The 12,971-nt window shown below is 48.6% G+C and overlaps 1 protein-coding gene across 3 annotated transcripts in view; it reads left to right on the top strand.

Moving 5' to 3' along the window:
- CAMKK1 (calcium/calmodulin dependent protein kinase kinase 1) overlaps positions 1 to 12,971 on the top strand; it is a 92,932-nt gene that overhangs the window by 63,549 nt on the left and 16,412 nt on the right. For all 3 annotated transcript variants that reach the window (XM_027690931.1, XM_027690933.1, XM_027690932.1), the window contains exons 10-12: positions 8,254 to 8,453; positions 9,133 to 9,186; positions 10,122 to 10,195. In XM_027690931.1, the coding sequence (XP_027546732.1) occupies positions 8,254 to 8,453; positions 9,133 to 9,186; positions 10,122 to 10,195 (328 nt within the window). The remainder of the gene's footprint in view (positions 1 to 8,253; positions 8,454 to 9,132; positions 9,187 to 10,121; positions 10,196 to 12,971) is intronic.

Here is a 12,971-nt window from a genome sequence, read left to right as displayed (position 1 = left end):
AACTGCTTTTGACTGGATTTCTGGGTTTAGTACCTTTATTACCGGGAATGCACCTTGCTGCTCACAGTCCAAGCCTTGTTCACTGAGCAGTGAGGAAACAGAGGCAGGTTGAAGGTGTGAGAGTCAGGGAGATCTGTCCATGGTAGAGTATCCCTTCCTCTGGCCCCTGAACTGCTGGGAACATACTTTGAGCTTAAGCATGGTCATATTACTGATTAACATGTTCTGTTTTAGTACACCTGCCTTAGGCCTGGGCTCTGTGGTGTGGGCTGTGTCAGGAATTGTTCAAGAACATGAAAACTTAGATTGGGTCCCTGCAAAAGAAAGTGCTTTTGCTCCCATTCCCAGGACATCCCCAGTACTGCTGACACTGCACACCCCCCAGAGGAACTGGGGAGGCCTCTGCATGTGTAAGTACCACTGAAGAGGTAATTCCAGAGTGTGCTCAAGTGCTTTGGATGGGAAAGTTTTGCTGGATTATCTGTGTCATTAACTAAAGCGTGTTTCTGAGCATCTCTCTGAATTAGAGATATGTGCAATTACCTCCCTTTCCACTTGTAGTAACCTTCTAGTAGTGCTTGTCTGGGGTTATTTAAGCTTCAGTCTCCCTTCTAGTAAGGCTAACATTCCTTTCCCAGTGATGCTCAGCAGAAATAAATGTGCTGGATAGCAAATAGGGCATACTCCCATCGAAAGACATGAGGGATATGCCAGGCAGGTATCCCAGTTTGATTTTAGGACTGGGACGCGAGTATCTTCATTTAGTAAGAGCCTGAGCAAGGAACAAGAGTAAGCAAACAGAAGGGCTGTCTGGGCAGGTGGCCTGGCTGTGACACTGGCCAGGAGCAGCCACTTAGTGCAGAACAGGCACGCGAGTGTGACCCAGGGGAAAACCCTGCTGACTGGCACAGTCAGGATGAAGCACAGCCACTGCCCCTGCTGCTGTGGAGCTGCAAGCTCAGTATTCAGGTCACGAGAAGCTAAAACAGCTGCTGTCAGTGTGGCTGAAGAAATAAAAACATTATTTCCTGCGTTCTCTGTAGAAAGTCCACGGTTCCCCTGCTGTGGCTGTGTTCAGGGGATCTAAGGGTGGTGGTTCTGGCCCCCTCTGCAGAGGAATGCTCGTCTCATCTGAGCTATTGGGTTGAAGGGAGGGTCATGACATGCAGCTAAAGCCATTGGGCAGCAGTTCTCTGCAGGGCACCTCTCTAGATGCCTGCAGTGCCCCAGAGTCCTGCAGCCTGAGCCTGGAGCCATAACGATCTGACGTGCAGATCAAAGCTGGCTTTTCTGAGATAAGACTAAATCTTCTTGGTCATCAATATGTGAGTGTAATTTCCTTTATCTTAAAAGGAAATTTAAGCAAATAAATCAACAGCTGAGTCAACACAGGCTTGTTTCTTCCGAAGAATATCTACAGCAATGTAAGCCCAGGGTGGGTGTGCTGAAGCATCAGTGGTGTAGATGGGTTTGATCTGGTTTGACCCTTGGCAGAGGTCAGTTCCTCAGGCTGGTGTGGGTCAGCAGAGCTGGGACATGAGTCTATGGTGGAACTGCTACCTGCTCTACTGTGATTCTCAGCAAGATGCTGGCTCCATCTGTACCTTCATTCCCATGTAGGAAATAGGGAACTGCCTCTTGCCTGTGTGAGTTCAGAGCTCCTCAAACAGGGCGCGCTGAGGTGGGAGCTACAGCTGCAAGGTGCTGGGTTTTATAAAAGAGAAGAGAGGCTGGTTTGTGTTTTATCACATGGAGACAAGCTCTCTTTAGATGATAAAAACCAAACAAAAAACCCCTTTCGTGAGCTGCAAGTGTTTCTGATCCTGATCGATAAGAACTCTGTACAAGAGTGAGAGTAATTAGCTGATGGAGCAGATCAGAGAGATGTGCTAGAGCCTCTTCAGAAAGATCAGGCACTTTGATTTCTGTTGTTGTTTGATGCAGTTACGTGATTGTGCTCGGGGTTGGAAGCAGCCCATGGCGTGGATTGTGCAGGTTGTTTGGGCAGTACTTGCTGCATGTACCCTGCTCCCCACTCTCCTTGTGGTGCCTTTGGCATTATCACACGTGTGGAACCCTGGCAGGAAGCTCTGCATGACCCCTGTGACTGGTGATAAATGTGCTCATATGAGCTGGAGGACAGGAGCAGAGGGACAGCCTTAGGCAAGCTTACCTCTTTCCCTCTTCCCTGTTCTTCCTACTGGCAGTGTCCCACACCTACCCCTTCTGCCAGGAGCACGACTCTCAGCCGGTGCTGGAGATGGAGCACAAAAAGAAGCTGAGCTTACAAAGGGATCCCCCTTTGTAAAACCCAGGCTTAAGCAACAAATCCACGTGGCAGAGGCTTGATGGGTGCAGCAAAATAGCAAGCAGAGCTGGGAACATCCAAGCTGGGAACATCCGAGCTGGGATCCTCACCCTGGCCACTGCACACAACGAGTGTGGGAGGGAGGGTGTTCCCCTTGCACACCCACCACATCCCTGTCCCCAGCTCTTGCTCAGGGAGCACTGCAGATGAGTACAGAGACTTCCTTCAAAGAGCAGCCCTCTGTTTTGAGCTCTGGATGGTGGTGCAGCAGTTTCCTTGGGAGGGCGTTAAATCACATCTTTGCTACAGGGGCGATGTGACAGTAATACTAAGCAGACTGCAGTAGCACCATATGGATTGCTTTTGCCCTTGAATGGGAATGGGATTCTGGTTTTAATCAAGTAAAATTCGGCATCAGCCTCAGTAAATAGCAGGGTGTGTCAGTGCATTGCAAAGTTTTATATGCGTAATTTTTAAATGAGCTTTTAGCAGGTTGGTATTAACCTGCTGGAGCTCCAAGGTTTCCAGAGGGGGAATGCAGTGAAAAGCACCTTTTTTAAAAGGACTGAGGCACAATGTCTCTTTCTGGCACTTCTGTCCCTGGCCCCTCTGAGTCTTCACTGCCTGTTAAGAAGTGAAGTTGTAACTAGGCAGTTCCCAGGCACTTGCCTCTGAATGAAAGCAAAAGCCTGTGTAGTCTAGAAATGAGGAGCATTTGTGAAATAAGTGGCACATTGCAAAAATAAAAAAGCTGTCCTGTCCCACCAAAGGCAGCTGAGGGACTGAACAGAGAGGGATGATGTGCTCAGCAGGGCTTTGCTAAGGAGCAGTGATGGAGCAGGGAGGTAGAGCAGCAGAACTGTGGAGACCCAGATAGGAGCACACAGGCAGGAGCCAGCTGGCCCAGCAGCACAGATCCTCCCCAAAATCTGCCCCTTTCTCCAGCCCCACCTGCTGTACCACAGCTACTATTACCAACTCAGTTGAAATACATTGTAGTGAACAAACAAATAGAGGCCCTAAAAATCCAGATTTTCAGGGAGACCTTTTATTTTGGGTAGTTGTTTCATGTGGGCTCGGATTTGAACTCCCAAGTGCAGGTTCGTGCCAGCTGCTCTCGGCAGTAGGTGCAGTGTACCTGCTACAGCTCTGTCTGAAATCCAGAGGGACAGGGCAAGATGGTCCTTTCCCAGGTGTTGCTCACACCCTGAGTGCTCTGAATCCTCTTTTAGGTCATATCTCTCCACCACATACCGTCAGCCTGCAGCAGGCTGTTCTTAGGTGATGCTGCTCCGTGCCTAAAATCAGGAGACAGACTAGACTTTTAGGCATCATTCCCTTGTTTCTGAGCACCCTGAGGCTCTAGGGTTTGACTAAATTAAACTTCAGATATCCCTGGTCAGGCAGTCTAACACAGGTTGTGGTAAAATTTAGCATGCAGACCCTCACCTGCCCTGCCTGTATGGTTCATGGGCTGGCTGTGGGGTTTAGCAAACAAGTATTTCTAATGCATTTTGGGATCTTTGCCTGGTTGATGCTCCAGGAATCCATGAGATTGTTATCCAGATGCAGAAAGCCCTAGATACTGTTACCTTTCCACTGAAGAATGGGTCTAATAAAACCGAATTTAATGGAGTGCTGCATAATCAGACTTTGTCCTAAGGGCTCTGTGATATCTTGTGTGATTTCATTTTCATTATGAAGAAGTATTGATCCATGCTTTGCATTGGATCTGCCAGCACAGAAAGTGCAGAGCATCCTGGAGCCCAGGGAGGACATTGCAGTGAGCTGCTGAGCTCTGCTCTGAGAGCAAAACCCTTTCCAGGTAAAATCAATGTGTGGAGCCATTTTGTCAGTTTTCTAAAGCAGCTTTGGTGAAGTGCTCTGCTTTGGCCAGCTCAGCATGGATTTTAACCTTGAGAGGGATGCAGACAGGTGTATTTGCATGGGAATGAGTGCTTTTCAGCTGTTGGTGTCCCCTTTGTGTGTGGCTTGGGAGGGGAGACTGAAGGGGTGGTCCTTGCCAAGGCTTTGTGCTTCCATCAGCCACATCCCTGTGGTGGACAGTGTGGGTCTGAGGGCAGTCTGGGCAGGGCTGAGGTCTGCCTGCTTTGTGGCTCTTTCTATACTCTTTCACAAGCAAAAAAACCATCTCCTTGCTTTGTCCAGTCTCTTTGAGCAGGACACAGAGTAGCTGGAAGTTCCCTCAAAGGCATGGATTCAGCTTAGGGGTCCCAGTTCCCCATGAAGGGAACTAAGGGGGGGTCGCGTGTTGGTCTAAAAGAAAAATAATCCCCAAATCCTCATGGAGCAAGTTTAGGTGCAGTGATACAGATCATTACTTTGGCTATGTTTCTTTAAAGCATGTTTAGGGATTTTATTCAGAAAGTGCTTTTCCTTCTCTGCTGGGTCTGATGCAGCTCTGCTCCTGTTTGGGAGTGGCTGTGTCACAATGTGTCCTTAATCCCAAGGACAGGACAAGTGTTTCTGAGACCTCTGGGCCTGGCTTCCAGTGAAACAGGATGCCTTTCCTACCTACTGCTCTTACATCTACAGAGGATGAAACTTGCTCCCAGATGCTTCAGGCTGGTGAAATTAGAGGGTTAGTTTATGCTGGTGATTGTGTTAGACTGACTGTGGCTGTCACCTGCTCCCCTTGGGGTGGCTTTGTGGGCTGTGTGCTCCTGGTGCCATTCTGTTCAGTCATTAGCAGTCTGGAGTGTGTCATTAGTGGTAGGCTTTTATTTCTAAGATGCTTAGCTCTCCCTCTGGAGTTCTGCAGGGATAACACCATCTTTTCCTCTGTGTCTTGTGCTGGAAATGCAGATCATGCTGGTTTAGCAAGTACCTTTCCCACAAGGCAGCTCTGCCCCTGGTCTCCTTTTGCAGCATGTGGCACTGGTGTGTGTCACTGTGGGCATGTCCTGCTGCTTAGCCAGGCAGCCTTTGGCCAGCCCTGCTGAATTAATTGATCCCTGCTCTTCCCCCTGCAATGTCTATCTGCAGGAGGTCTGGACTTGCAGCAGAAGTTGACGGGCTGGAAAGTTCTCCAAGCTTAGTTGTGCTGGTGTCCTGCAGGTGAGCAGTCCTGCTTCCTTCCTGCAGCTACCAAACTGCTTGCAAGTGGACTTGGGCATGATTTTGAGGGAATCATTTGCTCTATATTGTACTGAACTGTATTAGTGGCAAGACACAGGACAGGATAAGCCTGAGCAGTTTGAAGGCCGAAGCCCGTTTTGGAAAGCTGGGCAGGGGAGGATGCCCACGGCAGCTGGCAGGCTGGGACTTTAAGAATTCTGTTTCTTCAGAGCAGAAAAGGGATTTCAGGTTGCCCTCATCAGGTTGGCAGCTTCACACCAAATCATTTCTTGGCAGATATGAGCACTTGCTCTTACAGTTTTTATAGCTGTGATGTTCATTTACACCAGCTGGTGCTCAGTGCACAGTCCCTGTCCTTCTCTCTTCCTGGCTATTGCCTCTGCACAAGGCAGCTGGATAGGGAAGAGGATTTGGAGATAGCAGAAGCCTTTTGAGCCAGCTGGCACAAGACTTCCATTACTGTCACCCAAAGCAGCACAGTGTGTGTGTTGGACACTGCTCCCAGAACCACCACTCCAGACCTGCCCAATCCCTTCCCCTCTGAATCTGTCCCCTTCCCATCCCAGTTTAAATGATAAGGTGTGCAGAAGTACCTGGGGCATGGCACTGCAGAGCCTTGAGACATGTCAGGCTCACTCCTGAGAGCACAGCCTTGGCTCCTCAGTCCCAAAGGCACCTGTGCTGATTTTCTCCTCCGAGCAGTTGAGGTCAGACTGTCGCTGTCCCCAGCGCTCACGTCAAGCACGTGGATGTTCTGGTCTGGGAAACCCAAATATTTGTTGGCCAAATGAGCCATTGTTTGATGGCTTTGATTTTTGCAAAAGGTGTGTCTCATTTCTTTGTTCAGCGCTGATATTGCTCCTGTGCCCCACAGGCAGCACCAGCCAGACCTGCTGGAGATGGGCACTGAGCAAACACAGGGCAGCTGGCAAACTGCCCACGGTGTTCCTCTGCTTTGTTAGGCTGTGCAGGGACAGGGAATGCACTTTACAAAATAAATAGTTATATGGTAGGGAAAATGGTTTGTGGTTTTGTTTTGCTTGGATTTTTTTTTAACTTTCCTGTGTGGAAGAAACAATAAAAAGCCTGGAGTACCTGCTTGCCTAGTGTAATTCCCTCAATTTTCACAGATCCAGCTCTGGGATGTACTTGTATGACCCACATATATTTGTGGCCTCTTTTTTTTTTTTTAGAGGCTTTGGGAGTCTTAGTCCTGTGGTAAGATAACAGACACCTGCCTGAAAGGCAGCTCATTTCCTGAAGGAAAACTTCACTCCCCCCTCACTTTTTTTTTTGCTCTCCCTATATTACCATAATGAAATGTCAGCTTTGCTGCTGAGCAGATGTCTCCTCCTAATTACTGTTGTTGCAGGGTTTCAGTGTTTATCCTGACTGTCTAGCCAGGCTGTTACAGCACTAACTGGCTCACATCACAGCCTGGCCACGCAGTTGCTGCACATCTGGAAGAGGATGGAAGTGCTGGTGCTCTCCAGCAAGTTTTTGTCTGCTGTGTCTCTTTAATGTGCCAAGGACAGTATCCCTCAACACTGCTTTAAACTAAGAGTGGTCCTTGCAGAAAAAATATCTGCAAGTGTGACTTCCCTTCCCCAAGCATGGCCTGGTGGAAAGTTGGCTTGAAAAGAGCAGATAGTTAAGTGAAGTTTGTTCTTTCTTGTTCCTAACACACAAACCGGGGTGCTCTGTAGGGCAGGCTGCCTTTGTGGCAGTGCATGGACCAGGTTTGTAAAAGCAGGAAAGGGTTGGACCAGCATTTTCCTCCACCCAGTTGTGTATTTCCTAGGAGATATGAAAAGAGCTCATGGGGAGGTATAAAAACAAACACGCTCTATTTGCAAGAAGGAAATGTGAAAACACTGCTTGGGGCCAGGGGAGGAGGGAGGCTGAGAGGTCCCGGTCCCCTGGGAAGGGCAGAACTAGAGAATTTCCTCTCCTGTTCAGTGAAATCTCTTGTGTTTTCTCCAGTTCTGCTTTTGGGGCCATTTTATGTTCTGAGAGTTGGGGGGTTTATTTTTAAAGTTGTTCTCCAAGTTCCTGAGAAATCAGCCACTTTCCTAGAACCCCCTGCTTCACTCAGTGGCCTGGAAATGTCTGTCTTGCAACTGCAGTATCACACCAGAGGGGGGTTTTTGCTGTTGTTTGCAGTGCATCTCAACCTCCACGCTCTTTGCAAGGGTTTGTAATTCTTGGGCTCCATTACAAAGCTTGGTTAGGTAGAGAGCACCTTCTCAAGGTGCTGGCACCAACCAGCTGGTGATTGCTGCAAGGTTGGAGCTCCATTATTCCATCTTCTGGGTTGGAAATAGCCACTGATTTCTGAGCTGTTGGATGGACTTGGCACTCAGCTGCTTGTTGCTTGTTTCATTCTACCTATGGCTCTGCCCTTTTTGATCAGCTTTGCAGCACTGCAGTTTCAAAACAAATAAATTAAAAAAGAACCTCTTTATTTGGAACCCATAAACATTTAATACAGCAAGTTGCCCAACACATCCCCTGGTATGATAAGGCCAAGCAAATCCACAGGATTTGAGTGGTTTCCCTCTCCAGCAACTCAGCTTGGTCCCACTGGTTGAACTTTCTCTGAGTTCATGTCTGTCCTCTGCTAAATTCCTGGTGACAGATGGATTTCTGAGAGTTGTGTCCCAGTGAGGCACCCAAAAGAAATGGCTGTAAGGAAATGGCATTTCTTCTACATTACATTGTATCTCCAGCAGCAGCTTGGGGTGGGTTGCCTGAGCTTGCACCTTTGTTTTCATCCTCCTGGAGTGGTTTTCCCCAGGTATGTTGACGCCATGGCAGACCATGCTCCTGTTTTGGGTTTTTTTCAGTGCACTACCAGAAGATCATCCACCGGGACATCAAACCTTCCAACTTGCTCTTAGGAGATGATGGGCACATCAAAATCGCTGATTTTGGAGTCAGCAATCAGTTTGAAGGGAATGATGCCCAGCTCTCCAGCACGGCAGGGACACCAGCCTTCATGGCACCCGAGGCCATCTCACAGACTGGCAAGAGTTTCAGTGGAAAGGTAGGTCTTTGCTCACAGCTGGTGCTTCCTGGGACCCCCAGGCATGGCACAGAGGGCAGCACCACACCTGCATCCTCTCCTGTTGCCCACCCAGGGATTGTGGTGCTAATGAGGGTTGTTCTTCAGTAAAACAAGATCTAATTCTGTCCAGTCCAGGCAAAATTCACATGGGTTGTTCTGTGCAGTGGGCAGACACTTTGCTGTGGGTTCCTGCCCAGGCAGCAGCCATTTCCCTGCCCAAAGGGAAGGGAGGAAGCTCTTGGTTCCCTTCCAAAATAATCAAGAGGCACAGGGGGCTGCTGGACACCAAGGTCATATCTTGATTCCCTGGAAGGCACTGCCAAGGGTGGTAATGCAGACATGGGGGTAGGCTCTAATGGGGATTTTTTGCCTGGAAGACTTTCGACATTCAGCCCTGAATGGTGTAATTTCCTGTAAGAAGGGGCTGTTTTCTGGTCACAGTCCTCTACAGCAAGGACAAGGAAGCAGTGCCTGGCCCAGCACAGTCCTCATTCCCCAGGTGTGCTACTGATGAGCCCAACTTCAAAGAGCCCTTCCACAGTGACATAGAAACTGCTAAATCCATACTAAGAGTGTTCTGTGAATCAGTGGGAAAATGCAGCTCATTCAGATCATCTGTGTTGCATCTCCTTGACTGCTTGTACCTGCTTTTTTTCAGGCACTTGATGTCTGGGCCATGGGAATCACCCTGTACTGCTTTGTTTACGGGAAGGTAAGCTTGCTCTCAGCTGCTGGAGCCCTGCATGGCAGTGTCTGTCTGCCTGGCTTTTGACTCACTCCTTTCCAAATAAAGGCAAGTCTTAGAAACAAAGACCTACCTTCTGCAAGCTCCCAGATCCCCCTGGGGATGAGAAGGGGCTGACATTGTGACCCATGGAAAGGATCATTTCCTGTGTTGGTCCCTGTTTGCAGAGACATTGTTCGTGCTACAAACCCAGAGCAGCATCAACAGCACCAACAACAGTTTGTGGGGGGCATTGTCCACATTGCCTGTATTTAGAAATGAGCCATTTATTTAGAAATTCTCTATTTAGAAATTTAGGCAGAGCATGGAGAGAGGCACAGGATTGATCCCAAGCTGCTGCAGCGCTTTAGCAAACCAGATTACAGAAAGCTTTGTCTGCCAAAGCTGAGTTGGGCCAGAGGGAGTCCAGTTTGGCAAGGCCAGGTCTTCAGGGCTGCCTTCTGCAAACTGCATGGTCTGTCATGGCTTTTCTCTTGCCTGTGGCCCCTTTTCCTACCCATACTCTCCCAGCAGGTATGTGCAGTCTCTGTGTGCAGGAATATTATCTGGACTCCTGCCCAAGCCCAGACCACTGCAGATCCCACCACACAGGCATCAGGCAGCCAGCTCAGGGGTAAGAAGTGGCCAGGGAAGATGGCAGAGCCAGTTCATGGTCACCAGGCAGGCTGAATGAAGGAGGATATCCCAGTCCAGTTATATATTCCTAGATCCCTCTGCTGTTCTTCTGCATTTATTTTTTAATAAGAAACAAATCAATTTATTGTGGGGAGAAGATTTTATTTATTTCCATCTCTGTGTAAAATCGAGGGATTACAGGGAGTGCACTTGTGTTACATGAATGACAAATGCCTGAGTTGTGCCAGGATCTCTGACAACTGGAAAATCTCTTGTTTGTTTTACAGTGCCCTTTTATAGATGAATACATTCTGGGTCTTCATAACAGGATCAAGACCAAGCCTGTCGAGTTCCCAGAAGAGTGAGTAAACTTTACTCTGCTACTGTAAAATAAAGTTCAGTTTTCAGCATTATTCTCTGTGCAGCACAAATGCCAGTGGGTCACCATGGAGGGACAGCCCTGGGTGGGTGAGGTGCTCTGTGTTCTCCTGGGTCCTTCATGTGGGTTTTGTGCCGGTGATGTTGTTGAGGTGTTAGAGCTGCCTGTGCCAATCCTCTGTGCTTGTGGTGCAGACAGGGACTAAAGGAAATGGCTCTTGAAATCTTTGGAAGTGAAGGGATTTCTTTATGGGTCTAAGAAGTTCTGACCCAGGTGCGTGGTTTGGCTGGGGGGTTGTGTTTCTCCCCATGTGGCAGCCTCTGGAATGATTCAGTGTATTCATTTTCAAAAGCAGTGTGGTTATAGACCTGTGGTTGTAGTCTTGGTCTGAATAAATGCATCCCTCTTCTGTGGACTTACCTTGGAGCTGGGAGAAGTGTCTGATGGAAGGATGCTTGTCCCAAGATACACAACCACAGCTCGGTGAATCCCACTCCTCTGCCTCCTCCAACACACCACAGGGAAACACGGGTTTGTCCTTTGTGCGGGTGATTAATTTGTTTCCCCTGGTTGCTGTCAGATGAAGTAGCCAAAGCTGGACTCTTTGTTTTCCCTCCCAAATCAGCACAGTAGTCAGCCAAAGAATTTTTTACCTTCTTGACCCAACTGCTCATTCTAATAAAAACATACAGATAAAATTACTTGATTTCAAGCACAAATTAATTAAAACTCTAATAAAAGGCACATCTGGTATTAGAGAGGAAGGCAGGGATGTTGTCAGGCAACCTGTGATACATGCATGTATCCACCATCCACTACGTGAATTTTGTGTGATGCTCACTAAATTTTCAAACACTACAGTGAAGGGCTGAGCCTCTACCTTGGCAGTCCCAGGCTCTGAGTCTGCAGAAGGTCCTCAGGCTGCCCTGTTTTAGTCATCTGACTCATGCCCTGGGCTCCACAGGCTGCATTAATTACCTCTGCATTGAGGGAAACACAGCCACTGCAGAAAGCTCAGCCAGGGCCATCTCTGCCCCAGGGGGTGGAACACATCTCCAAGGACCTGGGCCACAAGGTCAGGCCACTTGTTAGCAGACACAGACCCCAGTCATGGGTGTGGAGCAACTCTGGCAGGACCAGGTGACCAGGATTCAGGCATCAGGAACACAAAGGCTGGTCGTGCTCCGTTGCCATGTTCCCACCAGTTGCTCTGCAGATGGGGCAGGACTTTGTCTTGACAGCACTGCAGCAAAATGTTTATGTTTCCCTGGCAGCCTTCTCCCCTTGCTCGAGTCCTGGCAAAACACCCACCCTCTCTCAGCCACCCTGTATTTGGGTTAGCAGTCAGCTCACAAGTGACTGGTCCCATCTGCCTCTGCAGTAAGTTATTAACATTTAATGGGCTGACTGGGTTGTGCTGAGATCCTTCCCTTCATTCAGGCATTTCCTTCAGCAATAATTGGGCTGCATGATTTATGTGGATTCCTCAGTGACCTGCTCTCCCAGTCTAAAAAAAGCTGTACCCCTGGTTAGGTTGTTGGAGCAGAGGGTTACTGGGTGTTGACAGCTGTCCAAACCACATCTATTTGTTAGATAAAAGCAACAGAGATGCACATGAAGCTGGAATTCACTGGAGTGGATCCACCCTGACCTCCCACAGAATTAGCACCTCGCTATAGTTAGGAGTATTTTGGTTTCAATTTATTTCACCATGGCTACAAAAGACACATTCCTGTTTGCAGGCAGCCCATGGAAACTCATTGCCTGTTTCCTGACAGGCTGTAGGACAGATAGAGCTGACAGTACCGGCGTCACCGTCCCGTCCCTTCCCTTAGAGACGCTGGGATAAATATTTATTGCACTGCAGTTCTCATTCATGTCACTGAGCCCTTGGCGTGACATGAGGTAAATGGGGTTGGCTCACACCCTGATGATCCTGGCATGACTGAAAAACAAGCTGGAGCAGTTTCTGTTTAGACATGTATTAAGAGAGTCAGAAGCTCTGCACAGTCCCTCCTGGTGAAGTCCAGGACAGTGTTCTCTGACCTGCAGGCACCCTGTAAAGTGATCTGTGGTGCTGGCAGCCCTCCCAAATGGGCACTGAGCTCTGTGGTGCTTGGTATTTTCCTGAGAGCTGTTACAGGACTGTAATTGTGAGAAATCCTGGGTAGCACAGGCTTTTCAGATGAAAAATGCCATCAGGTTCAGCGTGCACCCTACCCTGGCACACTGGAGAGAGGGGAAATCAGGCACAGGGTGATGTGATCTGTTGCGTGGCCATAACCCATCTGACACTTTGTGATCCTGTTTACAAGGCCTTTCCTTATGACATTAATCCTGTGTTGCACAGAAATCAGTCTGGTGCCCAGAAATGTTAGGTGATTATATGTTCCATTTCTTGTATCTTAAAGAAAGCTGTTGACAGTCTGGCACAGAACTGATGTTAAGTATTTTAAAAGCACCATCTCACCTGCATTGGTGTGGTCTCTTGGAGGAACCTGTTTATTCTGACTAAATGCACTGTCACTGCCCATTGCTGTTCCTCTGTGCCTGGAGCTCATCTCAAGAGCAGCACCATTCTTCCCACTCCCACCTAAATTGTCACTCGAGTCTCTGAGGACTCATCCTGTCATTCCCCTTGTCTGGGCTGTACTGCCTGTGTACTGCACACCCTTGGGGCAACTCTGAATGTGGTTAGACTTTAAACTGAACCCACTTTCTGCCCCTTCCCACTGAGTGACCAGCATTTCTTGGGTTT

The sequence above is a fragment of the Neopelma chrysocephalum genome, unplaced genomic scaffold, assembly GCF_003984885.1.
Source record: "Neopelma chrysocephalum unplaced genomic scaffold, ASM398488v2 Primary Assembly neopelma1_82, whole genome shotgun sequence".
Classification (NCBI taxonomy): domain Eukaryota; kingdom Metazoa; phylum Chordata; class Aves; order Passeriformes; family Pipridae; genus Neopelma; species Neopelma chrysocephalum.
The sequence above is the reverse complement of the archived record's forward strand: the minus strand, read 5'-3'. Positions and strand labels throughout refer to the sequence as shown.